Genomic DNA, 15,619 nt, shown 5'->3' with positions numbered 1-15,619 from the left:
GATGATTTTGCTCTCCATGTGCTGCTCAACCCTTTCCTGTGTATTTTTCCAGTCACAGTTTCCAGGGAATTAGCTTTAGTGTGCAAAGAAACAAGATACCTTTTGGAAATTTGGAAGCCTAGAAATAACTTTCTCTGAGACAGCATCTTTACACTCCCAATGTCCTCTCTTTTCCAATTTCCAGGGTAAACATACTCTGACCAGGTCAGAATATGATTCCATTCTGCTCATTCTGCTGCCCCAGCAGTTCTGCTGTCAGACTCTCTCTCCAGCGGCTTCTCCTGCTGTGTCTGCTACACCGCACATCTGGGTTCCAGGGCCTCATTTATTTATGCAGTCTGAGTAGCTTTTGTGGGACTTTAGAAGTTCACCACCTTGTGCTGGCAGTTCAACCAGATCTGATGAGGGCTACAATTACATCCCACCATAACTAGTCACTCTACAATTACATGCTTGACCACAAACCCTCAGAAAAAGTGCAGCTCTTGCCTCTTTAACAGCAGACAGGAATAGAATAGTTTAGAATAGAATAGTTTCATGTCTGCCTGGCATGGAGCCCAGCTGCCTGCCTGCTGATGGGATGTGAGCTTTGCTCTAAAACCTTAAAGACTCTGAACAGTGTTGTGTGAGTTTCAGACACTCTTTGGGTTTTGTAGAGTAGTGGTCGCATAAGGCACAGGCTGGCTGCAGAGAGGATGAAACCCTGTGGGAATTCTTAACCCTACTGGGGTAAGTCTGACTTTTCACACATTCTGTTCTAACTGGAAAGCTGTGGAAACTTTAAAGCTCTCAGAAATATCTCTTAGTGTAGCAACCAGTTCTCTCTTTTAAGGAGTATCTATGTCTTTAGGTAGAGTGCTCTTCTCATCATTTTTACTGAAAAGAAAAAAGTGTAACCCACTAACAGTGCCTGCAGATACACCACAACACATCTCATTCAAAATCACAGAAAACTAATGTTTATTGTTGAATTTGTCTTCAGAGGAATGAAAGACCCCAATGGGCTGGATAGTTAAGTTCAATGGTTCTAATTTTACATCCAATGGTAGTGATTTTCTAAATGGTCCTAATGTTGTATCACATTCTTATAACCCAGTTTTAATAGCATCATGCTTAACATATCAAACCACAATTTGTAAGATGTCTTCATGTGATACAAAAATATTAGTAAAATAATAAATAAATAAAATGCAGACTTCTCTTTAAAAGTAGCTTGGGTGTGTTCATCTAGAATCTGGATGATAAGAGAAGCCTCACCAGTAATGATAAAGAAGAAGGAAGGAGAGTTTCACCACTAATGACAGGCCTGCAGTAGCACACTGAGACATTGGGCTGTGCTGCTCTACACACACACACACACACACACACACAGAGACAGACAGAGAGAGACAGACAGACGACAGGTAGAGGTTGCAGGGATACAGTTACTCTGCACAGGACCTCTTTGTTTTATGTAGTTCGGCTTCCAGTCAAAACCACTGATGCATTGTTTTAGTTTGAATTTTAATCTCAAACGGAGAGTGAACACAGGCCCTCTGGATACTGCAGATTGAAAAATTTAGTAAAATGTATTATTTGTAATTTTTGCAAAACCATTTATAAAGTCTGAAATTCCACTGACATTCACGAGGTCCCAGCTTGTAATGTAGCATGAAAAAGTTTAGAAACACTTAAAAGTAAAGGATTAAATGCCAGAGTTCTCAGACCAATTTATGAACCATAAAAGTTAAATGTTTTTTTAATGTAGGTTATAAACAGTGAAGATTGGGATTTAGTAGTGTGTGCTATACGTGTCAATACAGTAGTGTGTGGTATGCATCAGTATACACTAGTGTGTAGCATACATTAGACCACAGTAGTGTGTAGTGTACATCATATTAGAGTGTGTGTACACCACATCAGTCCTGATCACCCATTCACATTAATTTTGCCCATCACTACTTTTTTACTCTATCTAGATTTAATCTTTGATCCAGTTAGTGCCATACTGAAAATGTGCTTCAACCTCCTTTATTGTTTAGCATAGACAAGTTCTTCAGGAGCTTAAGTGAAAATCTTTATAGTTATTCACATACATGACGCACATCCATCCATCCGGCCATCCATAAGTGACATACATCCATTCATTTTAAGTCATTGTAGTGCTGCAGCTGTTTGTGACATATCTTCAGCAGTTCCAAACCTTGTTGTAGAAAGTGCTGATATATGCGTGCTATCCTAGTATAGCAGAGGAATGTATGCCCACTGTACCAGTATAGCCAAGGTACTGGGCTCTACTGTAAATAAGGAAGCACTCCAACTACAGTGACATCATCACCCATGTACCTGTGGAACAGCTCATGTGGATTATGATGTCAGTAAGTGCTGAGTGCAAACAGCAATTATATTATGAGCTGTTACATGTGTTCCACAAAATGTCTGTGTCTGTGTGTATATGTGTGAATGAAAGACAGGTCTGAGGCAAGCATGATTACCTTATACCACGATTATGACAGTCAAACCAGACAGACTGGGGGTGTTTAGGTGTAACAGGCCAACCCTGGAGGTGTTCAGGTGTAACTGATCAGCCCTGAGGGTGTTCAGGTGTAACTGGTTGGCCCTGATGGTGTTCAGGTGTAACCCTTAGTTTTGCTGTCTTGCAAAGTTGTGTTGGGAAAGTTCTTTCAATTAAATCTTTTTGAGTATTCATACTTTAATTTTAAACATCACGTTAACAACTTTTTTTGCGAGACATATGCATTCATATTATCATCGTCATCATCATCATCATCATCATCTTCTTCTTCTTTGACTTTTCATTTTGAGAATCAGGGCAGTTGCAGACTGAGATCAGCCTAGATACTACCAAACTTTCCCAGGCTAGCTGTAAGATATAGTCCCTCCATTGTGTCCTGGGTCTGTCTCTGGGCCTCCTTACAGTGTGACGTGCCTGGAGCAGATGTAGTGGGAGCTGACCAGGGTTCCTTATGAAATGCCCAAAGCCCCTCAATTATCTCCTCTGCATCTTGACCCGAGACAAGATGCATGCTTAGCCAAGTCGGACACCCACAGTGAATGACTCCAACTTTAATGCCAAAATTTGGACACAGCGCTTACTGCATTCATGCAGAGATTGGATTGCCCAAACTAGCAAACATATACTCCATTATCCTGCATCACCTCCTATAGATTATGCCAAGGTACATAGTCATGTGCTGTTTCTTAGCACACAAAGCACATGTAGACTAGGTTGGCATATGTCCAAACAAAACGGTGCAGGTCTGCTCTTCCACAGCCTGCCTGGAAACCACATAATTCCTCTTGTGTCTGGGGTTCAACTATAAGGAGGATTCTCCCCTCTAACAGCCCAGTGCACACTTTATCTGGGAGGTTTGAGGAGTGTGATTCCCCTATAACTGAAGCACACCCTCTGGGCCCCTCTTTAAAATATATGAAGCACCACTCCACTCAGAGAGCACCATATCCATTTTCCATGCAACGTTGAAGAGACACGATAAACACACAACCCCAAACCTGCCCAAACCCTTTCTATCACCTTCAACATTTCTGGTCAAATCTCATCCACTCCTGCTGCTCTGCCGTCATGCAGATTTTTCACTAAAAAGGGTTAGAGAAACTTCATCTACAAAAATGGAATTTGAAGAATAGCCGGTTTGAAATACTGCCTCCTGATATAAGGGCACGGGGTTGGGGAGTTCTTCAAAGTACTCCTTCCAAACGCAGTCCCAGCAGAGGTTATCATCTCACCACCCCTTCTCATAACAGCTTTTCTGCTTCTTTCCACCCTGAAGTGTTGAACAGTTTGCCAGATCTTTGGGGCCAAAAGTATTTCTTCATGACTTCTCCAATCTCCTCCTAAGACCAAGCATTCTCCTGTAAGTTTATCCTGTGAATTACTTAGAAAGGCTCCTGTTTCAACTTGATGTCTTCCTTAACCAAAACGTCCAAAAAGTCCTTGTCCAAAAATGTATTCTAGAACTGCTGCCATGATGGACACTGACAGCCTTCTAGTCACCTAACTCTCACTGTAACCCTAACTCTAAGACTAATCCTAATGCTAATCCTAACCCTAACACTAATCCTAACCCTTCACCCTTTATTCAGACCCATTGCCCCCTTCCTCACTCGGCACTTGATAGAAGTCCTGTCGGAGGTGGAAGCTGAAATTGTCTCACATACAGAGATCTGCCAGACATTCTCAGGCCACCTGAGTAGCTTTTCTGTCTTACCAGGTCTAGCTGCCAAAACCCTTTTTGACAAACCCAGCACACCCCCATATGGTGGTCAGTTGAGGGCTCTGCCACTCTTAACACCCCTCTTAATATTTAGAAAATGGATCCAATCATCTGATATGAATACAATCATCACTGATCTTTAGCCCAAGGGGCTTTTGTACCCTTATAAGCAGCCTTCTGTTTGAACAAGATGATTGTTATTAATATTCCACATCTATTATTATTATTATTATTATTAATATTATTATTATTTCTCTACACGGGTCCAGACCAGGCTGTTCCTCCCAGTTCTGACCCTCCCAGTGGGACTGTGGAGTCAGCAGGAGTAGGGGACACTCTCTCAGACACCTGCTCCACCTTCTTTAAGACGACAAAATACTTTGAACTATTGTTTGGTGCCCCCCCCCCCCACACACACACAGTCAGAGCTTTCTTTTCTGAAACTCATAGCACACTGAGGAAATCCTCTTGTTCATTGGGATAAACTCTGTGTGAGTGAAACCTGGGACATCCCCACTGGAGTTCATCTGGAGGAGGAGACACATCACTCTCAATCAATTGTTTTCTGTTAAAGTTTTTTTACATTTTGTTTTCTTGTTTTCAACGCATTGTTTAGATCACACAAAGTTAATGATTCACAGTTTGAAAAACCCAGCTGTACATCATCAATAACCAATGAAAACCTAAAAGCGTCTGTCTCTCATGTACTAACATCTACTGTACTCTTTTAGTCTTTCATTGAGATTCTCTCTCTGTTTGTCTCTCCGCCTCACACTTTCCTTTCCATGGATACTCATTCATGCATGCATGGACACACACAGGATATACAAGCATATGAGAAAATGCACACATTGCAGTTTTATTCAGGAGAGTTTATTTCTTTTGTCTTTTTGCCAATTCCGGTCCATGCAGCTTTGATTTTATTAAAATAACACTTAGGAAAACACCACAAGAATTCACACACACACAGAGCCTTTGTTTTTAGTGTGTGTGGGTTCAGCTCCATGTGCTACCTGTTAGCCCAAGTAGACTACTTTTATTAGATTGATTTTTATAATAATAATAATAATAATAATAATAATTGTAGTTCATTTAATGCTCCTGTAGAAAAGCTACTTTTGGTGTAATATATATTTAGCTTGACATTTTATGAGTTTTACTAGTTTATTAATTTTGTCTTGCAGTGAGCAAGGTCTTTAAATCTGCTGGGTTTTGAATTGATCAAACACACAGCACAGAATTCGACAAATAAAATGCTGATTGTTTGTCCAAACGTTATAACAGAATAAGTGTTGTGCATCTGCGTAGTAAGAAGAGACTTCTGTGACCTCACTGTGTGGAGGATGAAGACGCATTCATTATTAAAAGAGCAAATGGAAGGGTTAGTGTTAGTGCAGGTCCCACCACTTCACAGGACAGGAGCAGAAGGCTGTTCTGTTCCTGTAGTTTGATCTTTCACCAAACCTTTTCCACGTCCCTGTGCTGTTCGCACGCTCTGGAGAGACTGTTCAGCTCAACACAGGTACTGTAGCACCAGGGTTGTTTGCTTCAGTAATATCAGATTTCTATCTTATTTAAGCTTATGTAGACTTTTAGAGGGAAGCTCTGGGTGTAAGCAGTCACTAATGTGCTAAGAGGAAATGCATTCCTTACTGCTACCAAAACTAGACCCTAACTGTTCATAGGCAAGAGAAACTGCAGATGTTCAAAATAAGATATATCAATAAAAAATGTACATGTTGAAAATGTTTTGCAACAGTTTAATTTCTTTTAACAATTATCAAATGACAGTAGACTAATTAGTTTATAGATTATTAAATTGTTTATTATTATAATTGAATAATCTTACTATTAATTCTGTCTTTGCACTTTGCACAAACACTTTAATGGTGTTTGCATGTGTCTGTGCTGGTTTCTTTATCAGCCAGCAAACTTTATTTGTGTTGTAGACAGAGAGTGAGTGGCCACACTTAGCTGTAAGATGAACTCCTTAAATTACCTGATCCCTGTGTAACAGAAGGATGAGACACTTGGACAGTGAGAGCTCATACAGCAGAGACTGGTTCTCTCTGCTTCTAGTATGGTGCAGCATATATTGCTCTACTACTACTGCTGTATTACTCCAACATACAGGAGTTTAGTGTAGGGCAGTATACACTATGCGCACAAGGATTAGACAAGTTGTATTTTTGAGGATTTATTTTATTATTGAACAACTACAGTGCTCTTGGTCAATCCAAAATGTTAATAAACCCCAAACCTGAACATTTAAGAATGTAAAAGTGAGTTTTTGGCTTTCTTAGGAGAATATCTATGTGTGCAGAATTATTATGCAACTAAATGAAAAACAGATTTTTTTTCCCATCTCAATTGTTTATTTTCATATGTTAAAGTGAGAACAATATACAAACAACTCAGTTTACAAAAACATATGTCTTTTAAAAACAGCTCAGTGGTTAATGTACTTGACTTGTATTCAGAAAGTTGCTGGTTCTCACCCCACCATTGCCACTGTTGGGCCCCTGAGCAAGGCCCATAACCCTCAGTTGCTCAAGTTGTACTCCCTCATAATTATAAGTCACTTTGGATAAGAGCATCAGCTAAAGGTCATAAATGTAAAAAAAAAGTGACAAATATAGCTGCCCTTCTTTTCAATTACAGTCATAAGCCTTCCTTTCTTGGAGTCTGTCAGTTTCTTAATCTATTGACGATCAACTTTTTGTGCATCAGCAACCACAGCCTCCCAGACACTGTTCAGAGAGCTGGACTGTTTTCCTTCACCATAAATCTCCCATTTAAGAAGGGCCCACAAGTTCTCATAAGTTTAAGTCAGGTGAGGAAGGGACCCAATGTCATTATTCTTTCATCTTTAAGGCTTTTACTGGCTAGTGTAGTAGTTCAATGCATACAATGGAGAATTGTTCTGTATAAAAATCATGATCTTATTGAAAGTTGCAGAATTTTTGCTGTACCACTGCCTGAAGAAAGTGTCTTCTAAAAACTGGCAGTAGATTTGGGTGTTGATTTTGAGTTCATCTTCAACCCCAAAAGATCCAACTAGCTCATCTTTAATACCAGCCTATAGCAATACACCACCTCCACCTTGCTGGTGTCTGAGTCGAAGTGGAGCTCTGTGCCTGTTACTGATCAAGCCACGGGCCCATGCATCTGGTCTGTCAAGAGTAACTCATCTTATCAGTCCATAAAACATTTGAAAAATCTGTCTTCAGATATTTCTTGGCCCAGTCTTGACCTTATGTATCTTGTTCAGTGATTGTTGGGTTACAGCCTTCCTTACCTTGTTCATGTCTCTGAGTACTGAACACCTTGCACTTCTGGGCACTCTATGTAGGTTGCAGTTCTGGAATATGACAACAATGGAGGATAATGGGTTCCTGGTCACTTCACATTTTATTCTACTCAAATCTTTGGGAGTTAATTTTCAGAGTGATCCTGCATTTTATCACCTGCCTGCTTACACCTCGCCTTACCTGTAGTGATGTGAAGAGAATCACACTGTGTTAAGCACAGATGGCTGCGTGTCTAAGCATAACTAACCCAGTAACATCTACAGAATAACTCCACTGGAACTTTAACTGATCAGGTTCCCCCCCCCCCCCCCCCAAAGATTCAGTTACAATCTGCAGAACAATGAGATTCAGTAGGGGATTATTTAAATGTTGATGATGATGCTAGTATTACTGAGGCTGCAGACAGGACACACTAGATGTGTTAAGTTTACTATTTATTTAAGTAAAGTTTACTATTTAAGTAAAGCTTTTTTGCACTCTATCAATTTTAGGTTTCTCTTGTATACTTGTGGATGAAAATACATATGCAAATATTTGAAAAATTTAATTACATATCAGAAATATAGTTACAGCCTCTCAGCACCTCTCAGAAACAGGAAGAGAAACACAGCTGATGCCATTGAGCTCTTGAATGAAAAATAAAGGAAGTAGATTTCTGCCCACAGTGAGATGGAGATGTTAGTCAGGAGGGTATGCTTTAGCTAAGAAGGAGTTGCACATGTTACATCCATTTTCTTAAAAAGATCTTTGCTTTCCATAATTGTCTTACATTTACAACATTTCTTTTTTCATTTTATGCAAAATGATTTACAATTATGATTGCGTACAACTTGAGTTGAGGGTCTTGTTTAGGGTGCCAAAAGCGGAAACTTGGTAGTGGTGGGACTTAAACTGGAAACCTTCTGGTTACTAGTCAAGTACAATAACCACTGAGATATCAACACCTGAGTTCCTCCCTGCATGGCTGTTTGTCTATGTATTCTCTCTCATGCTTCCTTTTCAAATTTGCCTATTGGCCCTTTTCATGTCTTTTGGGTGTTTTGAGTGCAGCTGATTAACCCTCACACTCTATAAGTGGTGACTCACATTTCTGCTGAAAACACATCCTTTTGCCTCTCTCTCTCTCCCCCTCTCCCTCTCTCTCCCCCTCTCCCTCTCTCTCCCCCTCTCCCTCTCCCTCTATCTCTTTCTCTCTCCCTCTCTTATTTCAGCCTAGTCTTACTGCGCTTCCCTTATTAATTTTGTCCAGTTTGGACAAGTTGTGATGAATATTAACTGTTATTCCACCATATGCATGCAGGGCCTTATAATCTCTCCGTGTACCTGTTACCTACTCTGGCTAATAGTACACAGGCCTGCATTCTGCAGCCAGTATGAGTTTAGGTGTAGAAACAATAATTGATTTCTTTGACTGCCTGCAAGCTACATATTCTTGTGCCCACTCCTACACTGATTATGTAACACTCAAGAGAGTGCAGGATCAACCGTCCTTCCTCCTCCTGACATCAGCTCTGCTCTGCCACAGGAGACACAGCTGGAAAAACAGCCTTCTGACAGTCAGATTTCACACTCGTAAGTAAATAGAGTAAGACTGAATAAATCCGTGCACATTGGCTATTTGAACACATACATTAACACACACACAAAACATAGAGCTCTGGAATACATGCAGACTTCACACTCTGAAGTTTGATGTGAGATGTGGTGTAAGGAAGGGTCACATGACTCTGACTTCCAAGCTAAAGCTAACCCTAACCCAGCCCTAACCCAAATTCTGGGGTACCATGAGAGTGAAGCTATTTGACATAGAACACCCCCTACTTTTAAATATGATCTGGTAAACACATAACTCTTCTCATAATTCTTCTTGTATTTTTTTAATATACTGTAATTATGGTATTTTATACCAGTGGTGTTCAGTGACTAAATATAAATGCATAATGTGTATGCCAAGCCAATGTTCTTTCTCTTTTCATCTCTTGTGTATTTTTAAGGCCTGGATCAGTGATAGCTGATATAATCTAAGGTAAAAATGAAAGAACGTTCTAGAACATGTTTTTATAAGCAGTTTAAGAAGCAGAACAGCATCCATTCTCATCAGTACTGGATAAGCATGCAGTGTCACAGGAAGGGATGTGGTAATGTGGCATCCAGACAGCCAATCATCCTTAAGAAAGAAAACAAACATTTCAGATTTTAACAGTCTGACTTTAAAAAAAGGTGCAACAGGCAGACTGTAGATCCCAAAGGTCCAGCTAGAGGAGAGGGCTTTATTCTAAAGGAGTAACCCGCTCTGCCCTTTTTAGTAACCCTTGCACACATAGTTAAAGCCAGAGTAATATTTTTTTAAAAACCTCAAATGTTTGAACATGTTGCGCTGGAACAGGGACTGCAGTGCTGTTGCCACTACTACTGTAGCAACAGCATGGCCTCGGCAGGGAGGAACACTGCTCTGTAGCACAGAGTCATCATAGTGTCATCATATAATCCTCACAGAGTGATCTAAGGAACAAAATATGCTAAACCCACACATTTCAAAGACCCTAAACCATAAACCTCACAACAGGGTTAACGTAACCCTAAACCTAACCCCAGGGTTAACCTAACCCTAACCCCAGGGTTAACTTAACCCTAACCCCAGGGTTAACCTAACCCTAACCCCAGGGTTAACTTAACCCTAACCCCAGGGTTAACCTAACCCTAACACCAGGGTTAACTTAACCCTAACCCCAGGGTTAACTTAACCCTAACCCCAGGCTAGATGAATGTGAATGTATGTATATATTGTGCAACTGCCCTCATTCCAGTCTCACTTCCCTGTACAGAGAAAAGCTATTATTATTGGCAAATTTTTATTGCCCTTTGTTAACTTTGTATTTTCAGCCATAGAAAACAATCACTGTTTTTACTGTGGTCAGGCAGAGTAAAAGGCCAGTTTAGTTTTAGAAGTTTTAAAATACTCCAGGAACAAATGCTTTGAACTTTGCTGAATATTTTTCAGTAGTCTGTTTCAATGCTCTGAATTTAGTTGGATATTTCTCAGTGTATTTTCATCCTTACATTTACTGTAATGTGTTCTCATTAAGGATGCTGTTTATTGGTTGTTTACTGGTTATGTGAGCGTGTGTGTGAGTTTGTGAGAGTGTGGTCAAAGACATCTTTTTAACAGCTAACACACAAAACAAGCTTTTTCAACAATAAATGCCCTCTCTCACACAAATTCTCTGTGTTTACTCTGAAAATCACATATATGGTGTCATACATCTCTCTGGAAGGCTCCCTTTGTGCCCCACAACCAAGTGTAACCCTAGTCCTTGTGTAAACCTAATCCTAGTGTAACCCTAACCCCACCCCTAGTGTAATCCTAACATAACCCTAACCCTAGTGTAACCCTAATCCTTGTGTAACCCTAACCCTAGTGTAACTCTAACCCTAGTGTAACCCTAATGTAACCCTAATCCTATTGTAACCCTATTGCAATGCTAACACTGACCCTAGTGTAACCCTAATGTAACCCTAACCCTAACCCCAGTGTAACCCTAACGCAGTGCAAACACTGACCCTAGTGTAACCATAACCCTAACCCTAGTGTAAGCCTAACACAATGCTAACACTGACCCTAGTGTAACCCTAAAATAACCCTAACCCTAACCCTAGTGTAACCCTAACACAACCCTAACACTGACCCTAGTGTAACCCTACCCCTACCCCTAATTTAGTCCAAAAGGGAAGCTGGGGCTCTCACTCCCCTCCTGTGGTCTCTATTTGCTCACAATATGAATCAACACCAGCTGGAAAATGAATATTAACCCAGGAAAAGGCACTTGACTGTTTATATTGTGCTAAAATGCCTAAATATAAGGTCAGTAATCCACAAATTGACGAGGATGGCAAAGAGCAATATTATATGTAATTTACATCACTTGATGATGAGCTCATAGGGAAGGTGAGAGTTTTCAGTGGCACTTGACATAATTTTAGCTTAGACTTTATGGCCTGGATGTTCATATTGTAGACAAGTTCATAATGTAGACAGGGTAATGGGGACTGGACAAACACAAACCAATTTCCTCCTTGAGCTATTAAAATATTTGATATCTGTCACATACTGTCCAAAGCCACAGCAATGTGCAGAACCTCTGTAAAGTTTTTAAAAAATCTTAAATCACTGCATTACTTTCATATGAAATTTGTGAATGATTAACTGGCAACTGTAGACATTGTAACAAAAAATCCCTTAATGACTGAACCCATCTTTGATTCAACTATGAGATTCAAACAGAAAAGAGAGAGTTGCAGAGCTTCTGCACGATTGGTGGTTATGGGTTTTCTTTGGGCAAATTCTCCCAGAGTGTCATGTAGTGTAAAGTTTAAACCTGTGACCAGACTGACAGACTCTTCTGTCTCCTTTGTAAAACCTCTCCTTTAGTTTATGTCATTGCTTACATGTAATTCAACCAGGAGCTCACACTAAGTCATCAGTTGACAGAGTGGGCAGGGCACTAATGATAGCAATCTAGGAAGTAATTTATCTAAATAGATTACAATAGCACACGGCACTCCCATATGCAGGGTTAAATATGGAATAATCTAAATTGGATACATCAATAATGAATGTTGAATAAAGCTGCAAGCACTTACGAGAACTTCCCCTGTTTCTGACTGTAGTATAGGGGCACTGGATGGCAGCCAACCATTAAATTAGAAGATAAGGAATATCCTATTGGGCCCCTTCAGTTCTACCTATTTAAAAGGGGAGTTAATTGATAATAAAATTCTTGACAAGACAATAATAGAAGCTTTTGGATGCAGATCAATAGAGGAAAATGACAGTGAATTTTGTGCTTGACTTGAGTCAATTGCTGTGATAGGAAAAAGAGCAGAACATGTTATATGTAGAATGTAACTTTTAGTTATATATACACACAATATGTGCAATGACTGAAATTAATTATTGAAATTTACTATCATGTTACACTGATGGAAAATGGGAAAAACCTAAAACAAGATTTTTCATTTTTAGTTTTTCATCTTGCTTTTCACTTTTGTTGTGACCAATGGGGACACTGCCTACTTTAAGTACACTCGCCTTGTATTCTGCCTTTATTAACCAGTACTGAGATATGGGTTAAATATGTCAGTCATTTTCTTGATGTCCTGGTCTAGGGTGCTTCTGATATGGGTATTTGGTGTCCACTCTACAGGCAGAGTGCAGCTGGTCTGCTGGAGAGGCCATGCTGAGCAGAACAGGATGGCATTGCCACACAACTCTTCCTTATCTACTGCCAAGAGGTGGGTGAGCCTTCCCTCTTCTCAACATATCTTAATACATCAGTAAATGTTCTGTTCTATTCATGCATGTCTGAGTTTATCACCCTAAAGAGAATTGTGAGTGGTTACATTAGATTAGATTGAACCCCAGAGGGAAGAAACATTTCTGGTGTGTAATAATGTGGAGTGACGGAGGCTGACAGGCCAATCCTGTTTTATCTGTTTGGTGTGGTGAGGTGCTCAATCACACTGCCGCTAGTGATGTTATCCACACACTGATGGTAGTGCCTTTATAGACTATAGTTTGTTGTGATGCGCGTTATGTTTTTATTGTTGAGGCATTAATGTTGTTATTCACCTGCAATCAGCAGTGGCTTGTCTCAACTGTCACTCTGGCTAAAGTCAGGAATAATTTTCATGCTGTTGTATTGGGATATCTCACTCTTTTAAAAGATAGGCAGTGTTTCCTTTCTGATTACCTGCTTCATGTCTTCAGCAAAAACACAGCAGAGCAACACAACAACACAGTTATACAGCAGCACAGGGAACACAGCAATTAAGCAACACAGTAATACAATGCAGCAGAGCAACACAGTAATACAGGGAACAGAAAGCTTCAGACCTAAGTGTTTTAGCAGCTGTGGTGTGTGGGGTTTGATATGGTGGTGGGTGGGGTTTTATATGAGCCATATGGGGGGGGGGTCTCTCTCTGGCAGTTGTGTGAAGGGCACAACTTGAGGTTCATGCCAGTTCAGGCCAGTTCAGTCCAGTTCAGGACAGACACTCAACAAGTAAGAACAAAATCTCCAGGACTGAATCAACTGCATGATGCTGTTCAGAAATAGTTGTACAGCAGCAGTAGGATAATGGAACACAATATGGAAGAATGCATAGGTGTGGGGTGTGGTACAGAGTGATATATATAGGGACTTCAGTATATTGTATAAGATGCCCAATAGAGTATTGTCTGTTGCTAACGTGTGAGAAAAACATCTGGCCATCAGATGCTGAGAGCTTCATTCCACATATCACAAGCCCAGCCCAGCTCAGCCCCAGTTCTTATTATAGCTGCAGACCATGAGACGTACTGCAGCTCTTTTCTCACCACTCAAGTATGACTGCAGCAGGGTGGGATCAGGTTATGAAGTGAAATGTTGGCTACTCCTTAGTTAAACAGTAACAGACATGCCTTCAATTCCAGAGCATTCATTTAAAAATTGACCAGGCCAATCAGCTCTTACATTTAATTTTTTTTCACTGATGCAGGTTATGTTGATTAAAAGATTGTGTGCTATTCAGATGATATTACTACGCATTGGCTTCCTGTTAAGACCTGTGTTATTGAAAGCCATTAATAGTGTTCCATATCTTGACAGCCACTTGGTGTGTTATAGCCAATCCTACCACAGCCTTCAGCAGGTGCACTGCTCAACCTTGCAGTGAGTGGAAGACTTTTCATATGAATTGGAAAATCTGGAACATTAAGAAAGCAAACTGTACAGCTGTTTTTAAACCAAGATTAAAGTATTTGTTTAGACTGGCCGGTACTTTTTTATTGTGTCTTTTAGACTAAAAATGTATATTTAAGTAATTGTACTATTTATTTTTTATGTTATTGTCATAAAAAAAACTTTAAAGTTCTTTAAGAGTTTGGAACTTAAATAAAATAAAACATATTAATATTAAACATTCAGGTTTTTGTCTTGAAATGATTTAGAAGTTATTGGTTGATTCTAGTTTCAGTCAATCAACCTTTATTTTCACTCAGAAATACATTGAGGGCGATCCTCATTTTCAATGCAGCAGAGCATTTACAATTTAAGTGACTGAAAAAAAATTAAATGGAATTTAATCAGGCTAGACTAAAGTGAACAAAACTACATAAACAAATTGACAAAATGATTAGACTCTTCTATTAGAACTTCTGTGATTTACCACGAGACTGAAGTGCACGAGACACACGAGACTGAAGTGAACGAGACTGTACCTAGTGAACAGCAGAACAGTAGTGACAATAGTTAAAAGTTTACACTTGGAGTATAAATAGTGTTGACAACTTGTTGAAAATGTTATTGATGGTTCAGTAGACTGAAAGATCACCAATCATGTCTGATTCAGTTGTTTGTATTTTTAGTCCTCTCAGTAGTCTGTATGGTTCATTGCATCATTAGGCACCAGGTGGGCATTTAACAATTAGTAGCCTTGATATTTTCTGTTTTTTGCTCATTTGCTGTAATGAGGACTGAGTCAGAGGGCTGTGTTTCCTAGAGCATGAACATCATTTTCTCATAAACAAACAGCATTCCCAACTGAGCAAGCTTGCCTTGCGCTCCAATTTCCACAGGTTTTCCCCTGAGCTGCCCATCTGTTTACCTTCACTGCATTCACATTTTATTATGCACACTATTCTTCAGTGTTTACACTCTGACTGTATTAAGCTGCTTTTGTGAGCCCTGCTTTTACAGTAATCTACATATCTGACTCAAGTGGTATACGGCAATATCACCAGTGGAGAATGAAGACTGTAGGTGTTTGTTTACAGGTACAGTGTCTAACTGGACACAAATAGACAATTTTAAGACTTCAACACTGGACATTTTTTTTTTATGCCTATGATGTCATTGTGTGACCCAATAAGCTCAGTAATATGGCAGAAAATGATGACATGGTAATGGTGACATGCTGTAGCCGGATGAGAAACAGAGATGGTTCAGAATGGCTGTGACTCAGTCTGCGTAATGTCCTCATTTTGAGTTGCATGAATAATAGAGAAAGCTGTTTTTAGTGACAGCTCATGTAACA

At 39.8% G+C, this 15,619-nt stretch overlaps 1 protein-coding gene across 3 annotated transcripts in view; it reads left to right on the top strand.

Annotated features, from left to right (window-relative positions):
* The first annotated feature begins 652 nt into the window (after positions 1 to 652).
* LOC113588764 (INSC spindle orientation adaptor protein) overlaps positions 653 to 15,619 on the top strand; it is a 34,431-nt gene continuing 19,464 nt past the window's right edge. For all 3 annotated transcript variants that reach the window (XM_035532240.1, XM_027028105.2, XM_027028107.2), the window contains exons 1-2: positions 653 to 729; positions 12,751 to 12,838. In XM_035532240.1, coding sequence (XP_035388133.1) covers positions 12,798 to 12,838 — 41 coding nt within the window. In that variant the 5' untranslated portion in view covers positions 653 to 729; positions 12,751 to 12,797. The remainder of the gene's footprint in view (positions 730 to 12,750; positions 12,839 to 15,619) is intronic.

The sequence above is a fragment of the Electrophorus electricus genome, chromosome 12, assembly GCF_013358815.1.
Source record: "Electrophorus electricus isolate fEleEle1 chromosome 12, fEleEle1.pri, whole genome shotgun sequence".
Classification (NCBI taxonomy): Eukaryota; Metazoa; Chordata; class Actinopteri; order Gymnotiformes; family Gymnotidae; genus Electrophorus; species Electrophorus electricus.
The sequence above is the reverse complement of the archived record's forward strand: the minus strand, read 5'-3'. Positions and strand labels throughout refer to the sequence as shown.